This window comes from Daucus carota, chromosome 7, assembly GCF_001625215.2.
Source record: "Daucus carota subsp. sativus chromosome 7, DH1 v3.0, whole genome shotgun sequence".
Lineage (NCBI taxonomy): Eukaryota > Viridiplantae > Streptophyta > Magnoliopsida > Apiales > Apiaceae > Daucus > Daucus carota.
In genome coordinates this window covers 38,592,367-38,610,366 of record NC_030387.2, presented here as the reverse complement: position 1 = coordinate 38,610,366, position 18,000 = coordinate 38,592,367, and the positions used below count along the sequence as shown (strand labels likewise).

General features: G+C 33.2%; 2 protein-coding genes across 2 annotated transcripts; both read left to right on the top strand.

Moving 5' to 3' along the window:
- Window positions 1-4,995: 4,995 nt before the first annotated feature.
- Window positions 4,996-7,008, top strand: LOC108196641 (homeobox-leucine zipper protein HAT5). Its single transcript, XM_017364020.2, has 3 exons — window positions 4,996-5,486; window positions 5,910-6,304; window positions 6,396-7,008. Exons 1-3 carry the CDS (start codon window positions 5,369-5,371, stop codon window positions 6,849-6,851), a joined length of 969 nt encoding a protein of 322 aa, XP_017219509.1. The 5' UTR covers window positions 4,996-5,368; the 3' UTR covers window positions 6,852-7,008.
- A 3,676-nt stretch (window positions 7,009-10,684) lies between these two features.
- LOC108195754 (protein NRT1/ PTR FAMILY 4.6) lies at window positions 10,685-13,732 on the top strand. The gene is made up of 5 exons (XM_017362709.2): window positions 10,685-10,787; window positions 10,858-10,963; window positions 11,046-11,263; window positions 12,035-12,475; window positions 12,566-13,732. Exons 1-5 carry the CDS (start codon window positions 10,785-10,787, stop codon window positions 13,514-13,516), a joined length of 1,719 nt encoding a protein of 572 aa, XP_017218198.1. The 5' UTR covers window positions 10,685-10,784; the 3' UTR covers window positions 13,517-13,732.
- The last annotated feature ends 4,268 nt before the right edge of the window (window positions 13,733-18,000 follow it).

Below are 18,000 nucleotides of genomic sequence, written 5' to 3'. Positions count from 1 at the left end.
TTTCTTTCGGGGCTTTTAAGTCTCATTTTAAGTATTTCTCTTAAGTTGCAAATGCTATATAAATAAGTTAAAGCAATTTCTCTTCCAAATAAGTAATAAGTTAAGTTTGCCAAACACCCACTATATCTCGGTCATCATAAAATTAAAAAAATAATATTAGATATCCCAAATGTTTTTTCGAGAAAGTCCTCAAGTGAATGATTTGTCAAGATGGGAAAAAAATCATTGGTTGGGTTGAAATGTCTTTAATTATAGCATATTGTCTAGCGACAATTTTTCTGGCTCGCAATTCTATCTCAAAGCATGGTTGAAGAAATCAGAAATTCGAAGCAATCAGTTGACTAATCGATTGAACTTATTGAAGATTTATATAAGAGTTTTTGTCTTTTTGATAAATCAAGATTTTTTTATTCAAATCAAAGGGTAATCGATAAACTGAAAATATTTTTAAAAAATTATTCAGAAATTAATTGAAAATTTTAAAAAATTGAAGATCTTTACAACCTTGGTGAAGGAATGAGCTAGCATGAGTACAGTATCTAGTGCATTACATGAAGAAACTTTAATCACAAAGAAGCAAGAAGACAAATTGGACAACAACTTTTGCTTCTCAACAGGACAAGGCAACTGGGCACTAAACGAGCAATACATACATATGCATGCATCAAAGGAAGAATATAAAACTTGCGGGGCTTCTCAGAGTGGACCTAGCTTAAAGCTAAGGCAATATTAAATAGCCATCCAATATAATTCCACCACAACATACTTGCCACCTCTCCTGCAACTATCAAAGAATCAAATCCCTTCTTCAGTTCTTGCAATGAAAATGCAAACAATTTCCGCCCAATGACAATATTAAAAACTTTATCTAAATTAAAAAATAACAAATATACTCCATCCGTCCCACCCAATTGTTTACATTGGGTTTGTGCGCGGATGTTAAGAAATATGTATAGAGTATTGCAAAAGTGAAAGAAAAGTGGGTGACGTATGAGACCCATTGATTTTTAATATATAAAAATAGGCATAGTGGAGTAAAATTAGTGTGAAAGAAAAAAAAAAGTGAGAAAATGGTGGGACCCATTAACTATTTTAGGAAAGTTTTGTAATGTAAAGAATGAGTGGGACGTCCAAAATAAGTAGGAAACTGCAAAGAATCTCATGGGACGGAGGAAATATGAAATATAAGAATGTTTAATTATAAACTTTTTTTGAATTAAAAATTAAATAATAATAGATGTCCCAATTTGTTTTTAAGATGGCTGACGAATTTCAATTGTCGTTATTATTAATATGAATGAAATCAATCAAATATTATCAATTAAAATATATGAAAAACTAGAATTTTTTTCTATCTCTAACATTTTTCTTAAAATACCTGCCTTCTCAATCATTTTCTGAGATTAGTCGATTAGTCGATATATACTCGTCAATATAATAATAAAAATAGCACTAGTAAATTTGGTCTAAATCTATGCAAGCAACGATGGAAGAAGAAATTGTATCTAGCAACTAGATTTGGATCTCCACCTCATTATTACAAGTAGAACAGAAAGATGACAATGATATTAATTTTATCGTAACTATAATAAATAATGAATTGACTTAAGCTACGTACTTATATATATTATCTCAAATAACTAAATAAAAGGGGTAAGAGGTGTCCAATACCTAACTGGCCAATCTGGCATAGACTATTGGTTATCTATAATCTATAATCTATAATAAATTAAAGTGTTTTAATAAATTCAGAAATTTCAGTAATATCATTTTGATGTTTGACTTATCTGATAACATATATATAATAAGTATTATTTTTGAAAAAAGAGAGACATCTGTGACATTTTTTAAGATGATAAGTTCAGTATGTATACGTTCATGCGCATTTGTCACAGTCGCACCACTTGAGTGTGTCTAGAGAAGATTAGGTGTGATATTGAATACTTCAATTGAAATTATGTTGACATATTTAAAAATACTGAAAATCAATCACGGCACATTAATATTACTGTATAATATTATACAGTGCTTTGAAAATCTCTATTAATTCTTGATTATTTTTATATAAAATTTCACCGATTACATTCCGATTGGGTTAATTATCTGATTAGTCACTGAAGTGGGCTTACTGTATCAAGTTGGTCACTGAACTGAAAAAAATGGTCACTAAAGTCATTCTAAATATCAAACGAGTACCTCAAAATATAAGTTCAATAAGTAAAAATATAATTTATAGAGTTTTACACATTATTCTTGAATGTTACCACAACCAAATGAAAGGTTATGACTTCTTGTATTTATGATAATATATTTACATTTTATCAAGTTTATTTATTATTTATTTTTAATTAAAACACATAAAATAAATATATAATAAATAAATAAACTGGATAAAATCTAAATATATTATCATAAATACTAGAAGTCATAATTTTTTAGTTGGTTGCGGTAATATTTAAAAATTATGTGTAAAATTCTACAAATAATATTTTTATTACTTGAATTCATATTTCAAGGTACTTATTTGATATTTATTGTGAGTTTAGCGACCATCTTGATACCGTTTTCAGTTCAGTGACCAACTTGATGCATTAAATCCACTTCAGTGAACAATTTGATAATTAACCCCATTTCGATTTTACTAAAAATTTCTGATTTATAAAAAGATCTTTAATAAATCCTATAAATTCAGAGGAAAATTAATCGATTAGTTTTGATTATTATAGATCATAGAGTAATTTTAAGATTTAAATACGTGTGTTGTAATGACAATAGCATGAAATTTGTTATCAATAAAATTCAAATATTGTAATAAGTTAGTTAATAAATATATCAATTTATCATTAACTAGAATTTTAAGAAAAAAACTTTAGGATGTAAATAATCGAAATTGTAACACATCAGTTGTACTAGTATAGTATAAAGTATGTTTTAGAGTGTCCTCCATGGATCGTAACTATGATATTTATTGAAAGAAGATAGGGTTTTATATCAACTTGCCCACTCATCTCGCGGAAAAGTCTCAAGTGGCACATAGATCTCCACGGCGACTCAATTAAAACACTAAACAACTATATAATATCCTGCCGTTATCTTTCTTAAAAAATTTTAACAGAAGCCGTTAAATTTGAAGCTTCTCCGTCAATAACATCTATATTTGTACAGTTGGCAATCCATGTGGCACTGACATGTAAAAACACTGCCAGAAAAAAACAAAATAAACATAAAAACAATATAAAACATAAAGTATTGATATTAAAAAAGGAAGTAATTGAAATTATAACACAACTGTGTATACAAATACATACACAGTCGTGTATACATGACTACAAACATATGGAAACTGAAGATCGTCGAGGCCTTTAGAATTGGGGAAAACGAACCGCGACTGCGTTGCTTGCGATTGGGAAAGGCGTCATCGAAGCTTTTTCCATCTCTCCACTTCGATCGAACGAGGTCAATATTAAAGTTTTACGAACAATATTAACTTTTGTAGTATTTTTGCTTGTATTTGAATGGGTTGGGTGTATTACTGGTTGAATGGGCTCGGCGTGGTTGGCATAACAGACGATGAGTTCGACATGGAGTTTCGGATTTTGGTGGCTGCTGATATTAGCGGTAGAAGGAATTAGATAGATTTGCTCTAGATACAAAGATTTGGGGGAGTTTGGATGATGAACCCTAACCCAAAAGGTGTGTATATACGTGTATATATACAAGGACTTGGTCATATTAGCTGTTAGATTCAATACTGCCAGGTCACTTCTTTTTCCCGTATGCACTACTGACACATCACCACTTCTGTTAAATTTTCTTTAAAAGATAACGGCGGGATATTATATAGCTGTTTAGTGTTTTAATTGAGTCGCCGTGGAGACCTATGTGCTACTTGAGATTTTTCGGCGAGACGGGTGGGCAAGTTGATATAAAACCCAAAGAAGATATATCAATTTTTAAATTCCAGAACATAAGGTTTTTGGTGTATATGTACTTCTTTTCGTGGGTTCAACGGCAAAAAAAATGCATACAAGAATGCCAGTTACTTATCACAAAAAAACAAGTAGAAATAAAATAATATGATAATGACGGCATTAGCAAAATTTCAAATATACGAAAATTAGAAAACGATTGATAGGAATAAGACATGCTACCCATCTTCTGTGTTTTGTTTGTTTGTTTTTACTTTCCTTCGCTGTCGAGGCTATCATCTCTCATGCATTTATGTGTGTCTTGTTCAATTGCACATTCACGAGAGGCTACTCTATAATTAAGAATAATTATGATAATATTAAATCAAAATAATATTAAATCAAAATAAATCATTATAATCTTTATTCTAAAAGTAGGTAATTAATTATAATTAATCTCTGTTTCGTAACTCAACGAATTGATTAAATATCCAATTATTCCATTAATTATTCGATTATTCCCCGATCAATCCAATTAATTCTCGATTAATCTTTGTGCGTGACTTCACCGATTAAGTCCGATTTCTGTTTTTTACGACACTGATTAATATAAATCAAAAATAATATCATTACTTTCCACGAAAATCCCTAAATTTGCATAAAAAAAAGAATAATGATCTCTTAACATGTTCCATTTATTACAAGAAGTCCACAACACTAACACCTTTAGAGCAAGTCCAAGAGTGTCCTAACTATTGCCTTATAAATATTATAAAATATAGTGTCCTAGTAGTTTAGGACATCACTTTTATACATATACTCCAATAATGTGTCTTATCTTGGTGCCCTATTACTAAAATATTAATATATTTGAATACAATCACATGTAAGACAAGTGTGAAAAGGAGTGAAAAATGAGGGAAGTGAATATTTTATGAATGAAAATGATTTAGGACAAGTCTAGTAGTGCCTTAAAAATGAGGCAAATGTTGTGTGTCCTAGTGGTTTGAGGCACCACTAAGACACTGTTGGATTACATTTTTGCCTCAGATGCCTTAAATTCTAGTTTAGGACACACATTTAAGGCACTGTTGGACTTGCTCTTATGAGTGTATAAAAAGCAACTTATAAGCACAAAACCAAACCCCTCATCTTCATCACCATCCTGTGGTTTCCCCAGCCAAAATACTCGACAAAGGCTCTCAAAAACGGAGATTTTCAACTGGGGTTCAGCCATGGGTACCCCTAGCAGGTGTTCTCACACTTCCCACATCACCAAATTCATCATCACCAGCTTTTTCCGCCACAAATTCTACTAGATTTTCCACCCTTTTGCTCTGTTTATTGTTACATATATATTTTTCTGTACCTATAATTCTCATCATCTGTGTCAGAATCAGACACCCTTTTGGTTTTCTTGGATAAATTTGTACACATAAGTGCTTGTTTTTATATATATTATGGCGGGTCGGAGGTGTTTCTATGGGGAGGGAGCCAATACGACGTCGGCTAGCCTGTTGTTTCATAGTCAAAGACCTGAGCCTTTCTTTCTTTCTGCACCTTCTCCTTCTCTAATTGGTATGTTTCTTGATCTAGTTTGCAATCTTGATGATAAAGTTTCATGCTTTATGTGTTTTTTGTTGAATGTATTGTAGCGTTGCACTGTGTTTTCTTGATTTTTAGATGTTTTGGTGGTCTTTTTAGTTGTGGAATTTAATAGTGATTGTTGTTATTTGTGTAATTGTGAAGGCTTTAGTTGACTTATTTTCTCGAAAAATTGTATCATGTTAATTAGTCCTTGTTCATTTACCCTTGACATAGTTGGAGATCAATTGCGTTTAGTTAGTCTTTGAAACTTGAAAGTACTTGTTTTAAGTTATTGTAGCTATTAATTTGTAGCTGGTTCTGAAATGGTTTGTAGAGGTTGTGAAATGATATTTGATTGTGGATGTCATCAGTTGATTAATTTGAGAATTTTGTTTTGTGTTTTTTTGATGGTAGGTTCAAAATCCATGGTTAGCTTTCAAGATGCTAAGCGAAAAAATCCCTACGATGGGTTCTTTATGCGGTCATATGATGAAGAAGAAATTGGGGATGAAGAATATGATGAATACTTTCAGCAGCCTGAGAAGAAGAGGAGGCTCAAGGCTGATCAAATCCAGTTTCTTGAGAAAAGTTTTGAGACTGATAACAAGCTTGAGCCTGAAAGAAAAGTTCAGCTTGCAAAAGAACTCGGCTTGCAGCCAAGACAGGTTGCGATATGGTTTCAGAACCGTCGAGCACGGTGGAAGACCAAAACACTAGAAAAAGATTATGATGTATTGCAAAATAGCTACAACAGCCTCAAGGCTGACTATGACAATCTACTTGCCGAGAAAGAAAAACTTAAAGCCGAGGTATCAGCAACCTAAGAAAATATTTATATATATGCTCATACATTAATTTTATTAATTGTGCTAATGAATGGGTCGATGTATTGATTTTTAGGTTCTCGACCTGACAGACAAGCTACTTCTCAAAGAAGATAAGGGGAGCAAGACAGTAGTTTTTGATAAGCAAAAGGTGTCTGCAGCATTCCAACAAGAACGTGTTAGTAATGACATATCTGTGGGTGAAGTACTCAGTAACTCAGTTATGGACTGCAAGCAAGAAGATCATAACTCTGTGAAAAGTGATGCAGTTGATTCTGACAGTCCACACTACAGTGATGAAGTCTACTCCAGTTTTATGGAGCCAGTGGATCGCTCTTATGTTTTTGAACCTGCTCAGTCGGATATATCTCAAGATGAAGAAGATGACATGGGGAACAACTTATTTCTCCCATCATATCATGTTTTCTCAAAGACTGAAGACGGTAGTTACTCCGACCAGCCTTCGAACTCTTCGTACTTTGGCTTCCCAGTTGAAGATCATACGTTTGGCTTTTGGGGTACTGAATTATAATTTGTATTGTAGTAATAATCTCTTATGTTTTCTCAATCATCCTGTCTAATGTAATAGGCATTGTAAGAAAAATAAAGGATCTGCGTATTCCCATGTTGTCATAGAGCTTATTGTATGTATTGTACTACTGTTAAAAAAAGAAATTCTTATTGCCGAAGCCTGATGAGAATTTTAGATTCCTTTGCTCTTCTTAATTAATGTTATATATGTATTTCGTTAGATTTATTGTTGATGAGAGTTTCATAGCCATTTATCTCTTGGTATGATTTTTTTGAGTTCTCAGAACGCGGAATGCATTATTATTTGTGAGCCAATACTGAGAATCAAGAAGATATGCCTTCTGATAGTTGTAAAGAGGCACTTGTAAGAAAAATACATTAAGGACCACAGGGAAGCTTCAGTTTCAAATATTTCTGTGGAGAATCAAGGAAAATGTGCCTTTTGATTTCTGCAAAAAGACAGGGAAAAGACATCTACTGTATTCCCAACTAGTCTTTCCTTAGTGAGAAAATACACCCATTCCCAGCTTGCACCATTCTCGGTCTGCAATGATCATGTTGTCATTAACAAGATTCAAACCCTCGATCTACTAAATATATTGAAAAGAAAATCTCGATTCGAAATAATCAAAGTTGTCATTAACAAGATTCAAACCCCCAACCTCAGCTAAAAATTCAAGTCTAAGAATTAAGATGCTGTGCAAGTATAGTTTCTCTATAAAATAAATAGATAGACTTCATAGCATGAATATCTGTTACTCCCTCCGTTCATTCCAACCACATATTTTATTCCCGTCGATCTCAAAATTATGACGAAGGGAGTAGAGAACACCTAAAGAAGAAATAAACACTATTCCGTCGATCCCAAAATTATGACGGAGGGAGTAGAAAACACCTAAAGAAGAAATAAACAGGAAAAGACGGGAGAAATATAACTTCGTTGACCGATTACAAACAGAGGATAGCAAAATGAGCAATTTGTCACCAGTAGTTGATATTCGCACTAGCAATTTGTCAACGACTGAATAAGTGCAACAAATTTTCAAACCTACTTATATCAACTTGCCGGTGATCTAGTCATAATTTCAGCTCATCCATGATTTCCCAACAGTTCAATCCTCAACTGCTTATTACAAAAAAAATCATTAAATCAATATATTTTTCGCAGTTGTTCTTGGCATAAATTTCTGAAAAATCACTTTTCGTCAATCTGGTTTGGCGAATATATAGAAAGGAAAGGAATTTCATAGTGCATTTTTCTTTTGAACTTATCACATGCATGGATCATGTGTCGAATGATCAAATATGCGATAGACAGATGCATATTTTCACTTGGATTATTCTTGTGAAAATTCTATTCTAACAGACTTTACAGCATTTTGATGCATATGATCCTCGTATACGATCCTCTGGCTCTTTTCAGGGTATATAAGCATTGATATTTTACGCGGTTGTTTTTATTCTTCTTTTAATTCCCGATTTCTGGTAATCTGATAAAAAGAAACGACAGACACATGTTTATATTTTCGACTTTATGGAATTATCAAAGTAGCCTGATAGGTTCGAACATTTTAATGTGGTATGGCAGAAGATAGATGTGGACGGTGGTGCAAATGTGAAATTTCCTAAAGCAGGTTCTGTTTTTGTTCTGAATTCTGGGGAGTTTACATCATACTAAAATTTAAATATAAAGATCATTTGTTGAGAATCAGTCCATCTAAAATCTCATTTTTGGACCAAGAGTTGATCACAGAGCCCTGCCCTGGTAACATGTCGAGAACCAGTACATCTAAAACCTTAAGGTGTTAATGCATTAGAAACGTCTGAGAAAGAACTCAAAACTGACAAGCAATTCTCTCATGTCAATGCATTTGGAACTGACATATAACTCTATGTTACTGTCAAATACATTATTTGATGATACTAATCAATTGTCTTATGAATTCTGCAGGGAGGAAAAGGTTTCGCCAGAGGTATAAAATTTGAACATATACTCTTGCAAAACTCGGATAATCCTATCATCATAGATCAATACTAGTGTGACCATGAAAAATGTGTAGATCATGTAAGTACTAATTAAAATTGTGTCTGAAATCTTAGGCTATGATCATTATATGGACTGAATTTCGATGAATTTGATATGGCAGGATTCCTCGGTGAAAGTGAGCGGGGTGACATTCAGGGAAGTAATTGGGACGTCGAAAAGGGAGACAGCAGTAAAGATTGATTGCAGCAAGACCGTCCCGTGTGATGACATAACAATAGAAAATGTATACTTGAAGAGCAGTCGTCAGGGGAAGAAAGCCTCGTCTTACTGCAACAATGGCAGCGGACAGTTATATGGTCAAATTGTTCCAAAGGTCTCGCTAAAGTGATCGTGTCACTTATGTGTCTAACAATTTCAGCTTAATGAAGATGATATTGTAGCAGCTTTCAGGAGGATCTGTTAGCTAGTGAGTAGGGTTTTCATAATTGTGCTAAAATTTCATGGCTTAAACAAAATCCTGGCCAGTCTTTGCTCAAGTCCAGTACTGCATCCACAATAAATTGAACCAAAATTATAAAAATATAAAATATCGTCAATTTTAAAATTGTACTTACAATATTCACAATTGTAACAAGATTAACATTTAATAGTTGATCTCCCATCCAATTTCGCAGTTGGAAATTCCCTTTCTTCCTTAGCCTTGCTGTCAATGCCGGTAATGTCATTGCCAATTTGATAAGTAAACAAACCAAACGATAAACTACATTTTTCTGTCAGAAGTCAGAACTAACTTCTCGGCAAGGATACCTATCCCATTAAGCATTGAAAACTCCACTAAACCTCATGTCAAGAATGTAAGTACTAAACAGATTCTTAACCGATTTTCCGGTACTGTAAGTTCTACGGATGATTTAAGAGTGAGTGGGTGCAAGTGACCCCCTGTTAAGCACGTAACTACGCCCCTCTATATAGCCCTTCCTGTACATATCGAATGGTGAATGCTAACTATAACCCTGTAGCAACCGTCCATTGGCAATTATATTGGCACTATTACATTTGTACCAAATTTGAAAACGTACCCTCCACCGGCAAAGCTAAGGAAAGCTACGTATTGCAGGGACCATTCTATAGATTTTACTTCTGGCTACCTGGTGAAATGCTATCAGCAGAAACAGAACCTCTGCAGTCCTAGTAAATGCTTGCTTTTCTCTTATGCTTCTATGTCATTTACTGCACTTTCTGTGTTAGAAGACGGAGACTCAAACTTGATACCTCCGTCAAACCAGAGCTCTGATACCATGTTGAGAACCAGTCCATCCAAAACTTTAAGGTGTTAGAGGAAGGTCTCAAATACATCTTATGCTATATTTCAACAGATATGTAATTGATTAACGTTACTTAAGTGAGCCCGAGAACACAGTGATAATAAATTCCTGCACTAAACTGTATACCCTAAGGCAGTGGAAAGTATCACATTACAGACCTTAATACGGAAACCAGCAAACTCAACATTTGATCTGAAATGTCTCAGTTGATCCACCATAAGGAGAATTCTTCTTCCATACGTACCTATCTATTAGGTGCAAGTACGTAAAATGACAAAAGGCCAACCAATAAGAGAATTTTGTGCTAACAAGAACAGCACCAGTCACTGTAAGAACTTGCAGACATGAGTTAGCATTATGTTCTGTCTCACTCACTCTCCCACATGCCCTCTAATGAACACATCAAGATAGGAGCACGAATTCTCTAGTAACATGTGAGAGAAGGCATTGTCATTTTCCTCTAGACCTTTCTACTAGGTTGCAACTCATACCTTCTCGGTATAAATATGACTAATTTTATCACTCGACTTAATATGTGAACAAATTTCTCATTTGATCTCCTTTTTAGAGTTTAGACCACATAAGTATCTCCTGTTTAGACCACATAGAAGTAGGAAAGAATATGGTATGCTCCTGTTCTGAAATGTTTGATCTCGTTCAGTCTTTGCTCCTGGCTCTAACTTTTCTTTTTCCAGGACGAGGCAGATCACTTAAGAGAATGGGAAGGGTACGTAGACTGGAAGAACAGGCCAGCTTTAAGAGGGAAACATGGCGGCGTGCTAGCTGCATCATTCGTCCTAGGTAAGTACAGACATCTGCTGATTTAAAGTAAAGAATTTTGTATTCATGCTTGCAAGTACTAAGTTGAACATATGACCTATAGCTGTGGAGATACTGGAGAATTTAGCGTATCTGGCCAATGCAAGCAACCTCGTGCTGTATCTCCTGAGATTCATGCACTTTTCTCCATCCAGTTCGGCCAACATTGTGACCAACTTCATGGGCACAGCTTTCCTCCTTGCTCTCCTTGGCGGCTTCTTATCTGATGCATACTTCACCACCTACTGCATATATCTGATAAGTGCTATAATTGAATTCATGGTAAGAACTTATAAGTTTCTTACTCAAGTATTCTAAGTAAGTACTGATTTACTGCAAATAAGCCTATAGTTTAAGCGGTAGTTTTGTTAATGGATATTCTATATTACTTGTGCAAGTCATCTGCAGTTGCCTTTCGACAATGTTATCAGTTAATATAAACTCATCTAAACAGTAAAACTCAAATTAAAACAGGAACTACCTTGGCTTAAATGGAAAATCAAAAGTTCCACGTAGGAAAAAAGAGTACATACTCAAAAGGTGGTCACAAGCAATTGACAAGTCTGGCAAACAGGACCTGATAGAGCCTTTTCTGAATTACCTGTTAACAAGGGAAATGCCAAATTTGTAGTTACTTCATTTAGAACACAATTTGAAGAGTATATAGTGACTTCTATGGTGATTACGAGAAACCACACATGCAAGAACTCAGCCTGGTGTGACTTGTTATCTAGAAGAATTGATCTCAGAATGAGACAGGACATTTACTAGAGTATAGTGACCATGAAGAAGCATATATAACCATAGAATAAACACTAAATGGCAAGAACTTTCACATAACATCATGTACAATCAAAAACGTTTATTTAAGATAATAAGAGGTAGACTAGCAGGGAAAGTTGTACACATTAGAGGCGGGTTAATGAATTTTAGCAGTTTTAGATAATCGAACGAGTCAAAGTTTCTGACATAATCACATAGGTTTTAGTATACCCATTAGTCGCAGGAACTAATTTTAATCATTTCCATATCTGACTATGACTTTGGAAATAGGGCCTTTTGATCCTTACACTGCAAGCTCAAAGACCCTCACTCAGGCCACCAAGCTGCATGCCAACAAACAGAAACACAGTATGTCAGGAATTAGAAGGAGCAAAATCCGTCATGCTGTTTGCAGGCCTGTATTTGGTGGCACTGGGCGTTGGAGGCATTAAAGGCTCATTGCTCACACATGGAGCCGAGCAATTTGATGATACCATTCCAGAGGGAAGAAAGAAGAGATCAACATTTTTTAATTATTATGTCTTTTGCCTGGCTTGCGGGGCACTGATTGCAGTAACCTTCGTCGTATGGATTGAGGATAATTGGGGATGGCAGTGGGGCTTTGGAATTTCCACGGCAACAATACTTATCTCCATTTTAATTTTCCTCATTGGCTCCACCACATACAGAAATAGAGTTCCTAGAGGAAGCCCCATGACATCAATACTCAAGGTACAGTTACTTTCCAAAATTTAGAAGGCTCTAGGCAATACATAGTAAATCTGGTCATATCTTGAGAGACCGAAATTTTTTTTGCAACAGGTTTTAACTGCAGCAGTTTGCAACACCTGCATCTGCAAAAGTCCTTTTAGTACAACCACGGACACTCAAAAACGCGGTGAGGGAGACCTACATCATGCTAATCAACAAGAAGCAGCCCAGTTTTCATCAGAAGCAGAGTTCCTTAACAGAGCACTGCACGAAAATCCTGATTATCCAGCACTTGATTGCACTGTCACAGAAGTAAAGGAGGTAAAGATAGTACTCAAGATCCTCCCAATCTTCATGTCGACTATAATGCTCAACTGCTGCCTTGCTCAGCTATCCACCTTTTCAGTCCAACAAGCAGCCACCATGAACACTAAAATTGGATCTCTACGTGTCTCACCAGCTTCTCTTCCAGTATTCCCTGTCCTCTTCATTATGGTACTCGCACCAATATACAACCACATTATCATTCCATTTGCGCGGAAGGTGACCAGAACTGAGACGGGTATCACTCATCTACAACGAATTGGAACGGGCCTATTCCTCTCCATTGTGGCCATGACAGTTGCAGCTCTAGTTGAAATGAAACGCAAGAAGGTGGCAACCCTATATGGCCAATTAAATTCCACAAAACCTCTCCCAATCACATTCCTTTGGGTATCATTGCAATACTTATTTCTCGGGTCTGCTGATCTTTTCACCTTGGCTGGCATGATGGAATTTTTCTTCACCGAGGCTCCACTTAGCCTGAGATCTCTAGCAACATCCCTCTCCTGGGCCTCACTGGCAACAGGCTACTATTTCAGCTCAGTGCTTGTATCGACAGTGAATCGGGTCACCAGAACCTTTGGAAACACACCATGGCTCTATGGCAGCAACATAAATTATTATCACCTGGAAAGATTTTACTGGCTGATGGGTATTTTAAGTACTCTGAACTTCCTGCATTTTCTTTTCTGGGCTAATCGTTACAAGTACAGATCTACAAGGTCGGGAAATGAATAGGGAATGCAAATTATCGTCCTGCTCAAGAAATTTCTTGATAATTAATGATGTATTTTACTTATTACCGATTCTGTTAGAATATATTATATGATTCGATTAAATTCTCCTCCTAACACTTTCGAGTTTTAGGAGACAGTTTCTCATGTTAGTTGAAGGAAGTGCAATATTGTATCAGCACAAAAATGGTAATTTGAATATGTCATTATTTACTTATTAGTTAACGGATTTTTTTAACATGTACTCATGAGTATATCCTAACAACCACTTTTTAGAGTTAACATTTACATCGATAGACTCCCATTTCATTAATAATAGTGACCCTGAATACACAAAAATTTCCATCAATCAAAATCTCTCACCTAACTAAAAAGAGTAGTATAAAGTAACCTCATCGACAAACACTATAAAGACCGATTAGTTATTCCTGAAATGAACATTACAATCTTTACCGCACTTCAAGCATGAGAAAAACTCCTAGGCAGACACCAGGGCCGGCTCAACAGTGAAGCCAACTAAGCGGTTGCTTAGGGCCCCCAAGTTCTGGAAGGGCCTCAAATTTTTTATTGTTTTCTATATATGTTTAGATTATAATAGTTAAATTTTGATATGTATTTATGAAAATAAATTTAAAATAAATATAAATTATTTGAATTTAAATATATATATATATATATATATATATAATAAAATATTAGTGATATAAATAAAATAAGCTTAAAAAAAATGAGAATTATATGATTCAAATGATTTTGAATTTTTCAGTGATATGCGTAAGAACTTAATAAATTTAATATATAATGTTTAAATAAATAATATATATTTTGTTTTTCATAAATTTTACGTTATTATGAATGATGTAATTTCTATATTTTTCGCTATAGTACTCTTTAAAAATTTGATTAGTTTAAATGTTATATTAATATACAAATTAACTTAAAAAATAAATAAATAAATAAATATATATATATATATATATATATATATATATATAAATGATGTATAAATTTTGTGTAAAATATAAATATAATTATTAATGTTCTCATAAAAAAATATATGTACAATCATCTATAAGAATCCAAAATATAAACTATTTCAAATATAAAAAAAAGGTATTACATAAAAATTTATTATAAATAATATATAAATTTACATATTAAATAAAATAGAATTTTTTTATATATAAGAAAAGGCCTCCGTTAAAATCTTGCTTAGGGCCTCATATTGAGTTGAGCCGGCCTGACAAACACATTTATAACTCCTTGAACACACTACGTTCAAAATAATATTGTGACGAAAAAAGATAAAACACAGATAATCAGCGGAAGTACAGATGGATAAGATGGCATTCATGTCAGGTCAAATGTTAGATAACAACCTTCTTTTCGCGAAAGAATGAAACCTTCTTTTCGCGAAAGAATGAAAGTGGTATCACCATTTTCCTATTTAAATACTCTCTCTGTCCCTCTCATTTCTTTACCGTTATTATTTTGGATGTCCCTCTCATCTATTTACGTTATTATAAATAGTAAGTTTTCTCTATCATTACATCCACTATCTTCCCCTACTATCTCATATTTAACAATAAAAACTACTATTACACCCACTACTTTCCTCCATTATCTCAAATTTATTACTCCCTCCGTCCCTTTTTATCTGTCCATTTTGGAAAAAAAAACACATACCAAGGAATAATTGATTGTATAAACTTTTTCATTAAATACCTCTAATTAATATCTTGAAAATGGTGGAATACCCCTACTTTATGTCTTGAAAACATGAATTCAACCAAGTTTTAAATAAGTCAAGCCTTGAAAATTGAAATTATGGAGATATATTTGAAAAACTATCATTAAATTAGTTTTGAAAATATAAATGGACAGATAAATAGGGACAAATTTTTACTTCCAAAGTGGACAAATAAATAGGGACGGAGGGAGTATTAAATATTGATAGGTCCCATCATTTAACCATTTTTCATCTCACCTTACTCATTTTTTATACATTATCTTGGTCTCCGTGACCCCTTCTGTAAATGATTCCGAGGGACAGAGGGAGTATTGAATTGAAGTGAAGGCAATTCAGTTATAGTTATGTATGTATTTATGTGAAGGGCAAGACATACCTGAATAGAGCCTCTGCTCGTTTTATTTTTTTAAGTAGAATCTTGCAACTTCCATGATATAACTATCGATCAACAAAATGTGTGTATCGGCGATAGATTCGAAAAAATATCAAACAATACCTAAAATTTGTCTCAAAAGATACCACAACTTAAAAAAAATACTCTTTTCGTTTCGAATTACATGCCCCTTTTAAAAACATAAATATGTGATATATGATTGATTTTGAAAATATAAATTAGCAATATCTGAATGAGAGTTTATTTTGAAAATATAAATTTATATTGAAATTTGAAATGGACAAATATTTTGCAACAATTTTTTTTTCTAAAGTGAACATATATTTTAAAATGAAGGGAGTAAATAATAATAATAATAATTTTGTATGTACGAAAAGTCCAGAAATGACCTGGGGCTGGAGAATGACCTGAGCTGATAAACAAGAATATGTACGGTTTTTTAACTGCACTTGCAGAACAGCAGGTCAGCAGCAGTACATACACGATACGACTCCATAAAAAAATTACTTTGCATTTCTTTTCATAAATAACTAGCCTATAACCCGTGCTAAGCACGGGCGGGTATGTAGTTCGTAATTTATTATTTATAATTTAAATTTTAATATTATTTAATTAGTATTTTAGTATTAATGGATTGAATTTTAATTAAATTATATTATTCAACTGACTATATTTTTTCTGGATTACTTGAAATGGACAAACCCTAATAAATATATATGTGTGTGTGTCAGATTTTAGTATATGTAATCCGAATTTAGTACACGTAGATTTAAAAATAAAAAATCAGAAAATTCAAATTTTTTCCAAACATAGCCGATCGTGTAATACCTTTAAAAGATTCAGTAATCTAATCAATCGAATTTCAACGTAATTTTGGTTTTTTTGACAACTTTCAAGATTAGAGTTAGAAAGAGTTATGTAACGGTTCGTGTTTATATTGAAATAGAACACATTAAAGTTAAAAAGAATTATATGAAGGTTCTTGTTAAAAAAAGATATTCAAAATTGTATATTTATAATTTTATTTATAATATCATTATAATTTTTTTAATGAAATATTATATGATGATGAATTGTTATGAGTGTTTTTAGTATTTGAAACTGTTTAACAATATAATACTAATACACTCCACATTTGTAGACTTGTAGTACCAAAAGAACAGTACCAAACCAAAAAAGATAACTAAAACCTTGGACTACAAATTATACCCATGTTGGCTTATTATAGTATAGTATAGTATAGATAGTAAATCTTTAAAAAGATAACATTTTTTGTTAAAAAGGTAATGACTATATTGCTCGACGATATTTTAGAAGATTGAGTTTTTTTAGTTAGAAAATATAAAAAGATAATATATTTTAGTTAAAAAGAATAATTAGTTATATAGATAGGCTTGTATTTCGGCCAAAGTTAAAAATAAATAATTAGTTATATAGATAGGCCCGTATTTCGACCCAAATATCGATCGATCAAACTTTCAATGTTTCGGTTTTAATAGTATAGTATATATTTGGGCCCAAAGTTTCGGTTTTAACAATATAGTATAGATTTGGACACCCAAAGTTATAAGGAATAATTAGTTATATGGATAGGCCTGTGTTTCGGCAAGTATCGACCGACCCAAAGTTATAATGAATAATTAGTTATATGGATAGGCCTGTATTTCGGCCCAAGTACCGACCGACCGACCAAACTTTTAATGTTTCGGCTTTAATAGTATAGTATAGATTTCATAGCTCAAATACCATATTTTCATCATCCCAACATTCCTTTTCAATTCTTTTTACTCATACCTCCATACACATAAATTAGATAAGTAAAATTATACAATTTTTTTTTTTTTCGAATACAATTTGAAATACATCTCATTACTCTTTGGGTATATCGGTTTATTCCTTCTCGGGGATCCACTAAGTCACTAGCAAAAGTGGACGAGAATTACACGGGACCGACTTTTCTGCTTCTTGAACGGTACTCCCTCCGTCCCTTTTTATCTGTCCATTTTGGAAAAAAAAACGCATACCAAGGAATAATTGATTGTATAAACTTTTTCATTAAATACCTCTAATTAATATCTTGAAGATGGTGGAATACTCCTACTTTATGTCTTCAAAACATGAATTCAACCAAGTTTTAAATAAGTCAAGCCTTGAAAATTGAAATTATGAAGATATATTTGAAAAACTATCATTAAGTTAGTTTTGAAAGTATAAATGGACAGATAAATAGGGACAAATTTTTACTTCCAAAGTGGACAGATAAATAGGGACGGAGGGAGTAATTCCTAGTCCTAGTCTGTATATTAAAATCTATTGTCGGTAACTATTTTCTTCGTTACTAATC

Excerpts from the sequence above, each read along its gene's own strand:
- LOC108195754 (XM_017362709.2), top strand. Across the intron at positions 10,964-11,045 it reads AGCTGCATCATTCGTCCTAG|CTGTGGAGATACTGGAGAAT; the intron begins GTAAGTACAGAC and ends TATGACCTATAG. Across the intron at positions 12,476-12,565 it reads CCATGACATCAATACTCAAG|GTTTTAACTGCAGCAGTTTG; the intron begins GTACAGTTACTT and ends TTTTTGCAACAG.
- LOC108196641 (XM_017364020.2), top strand. The coding sequence starts at position 5,369 with ATGGCGGGTCGGAGGTGTTTCTATGGGGAGGGAGCCAATACGACGTCG. Across the intron at positions 5,487-5,909 it reads ACCTTCTCCTTCTCTAATTG|GTTCAAAATCCATGGTTAGC; the intron begins GTATGTTTCTTG and ends TTTTGATGGTAG. Across the intron at positions 6,305-6,395 it reads AAGAAAAACTTAAAGCCGAG|GTTCTCGACCTGACAGACAA; the intron begins GTATCAGCAACC and ends ATTGATTTTTAG.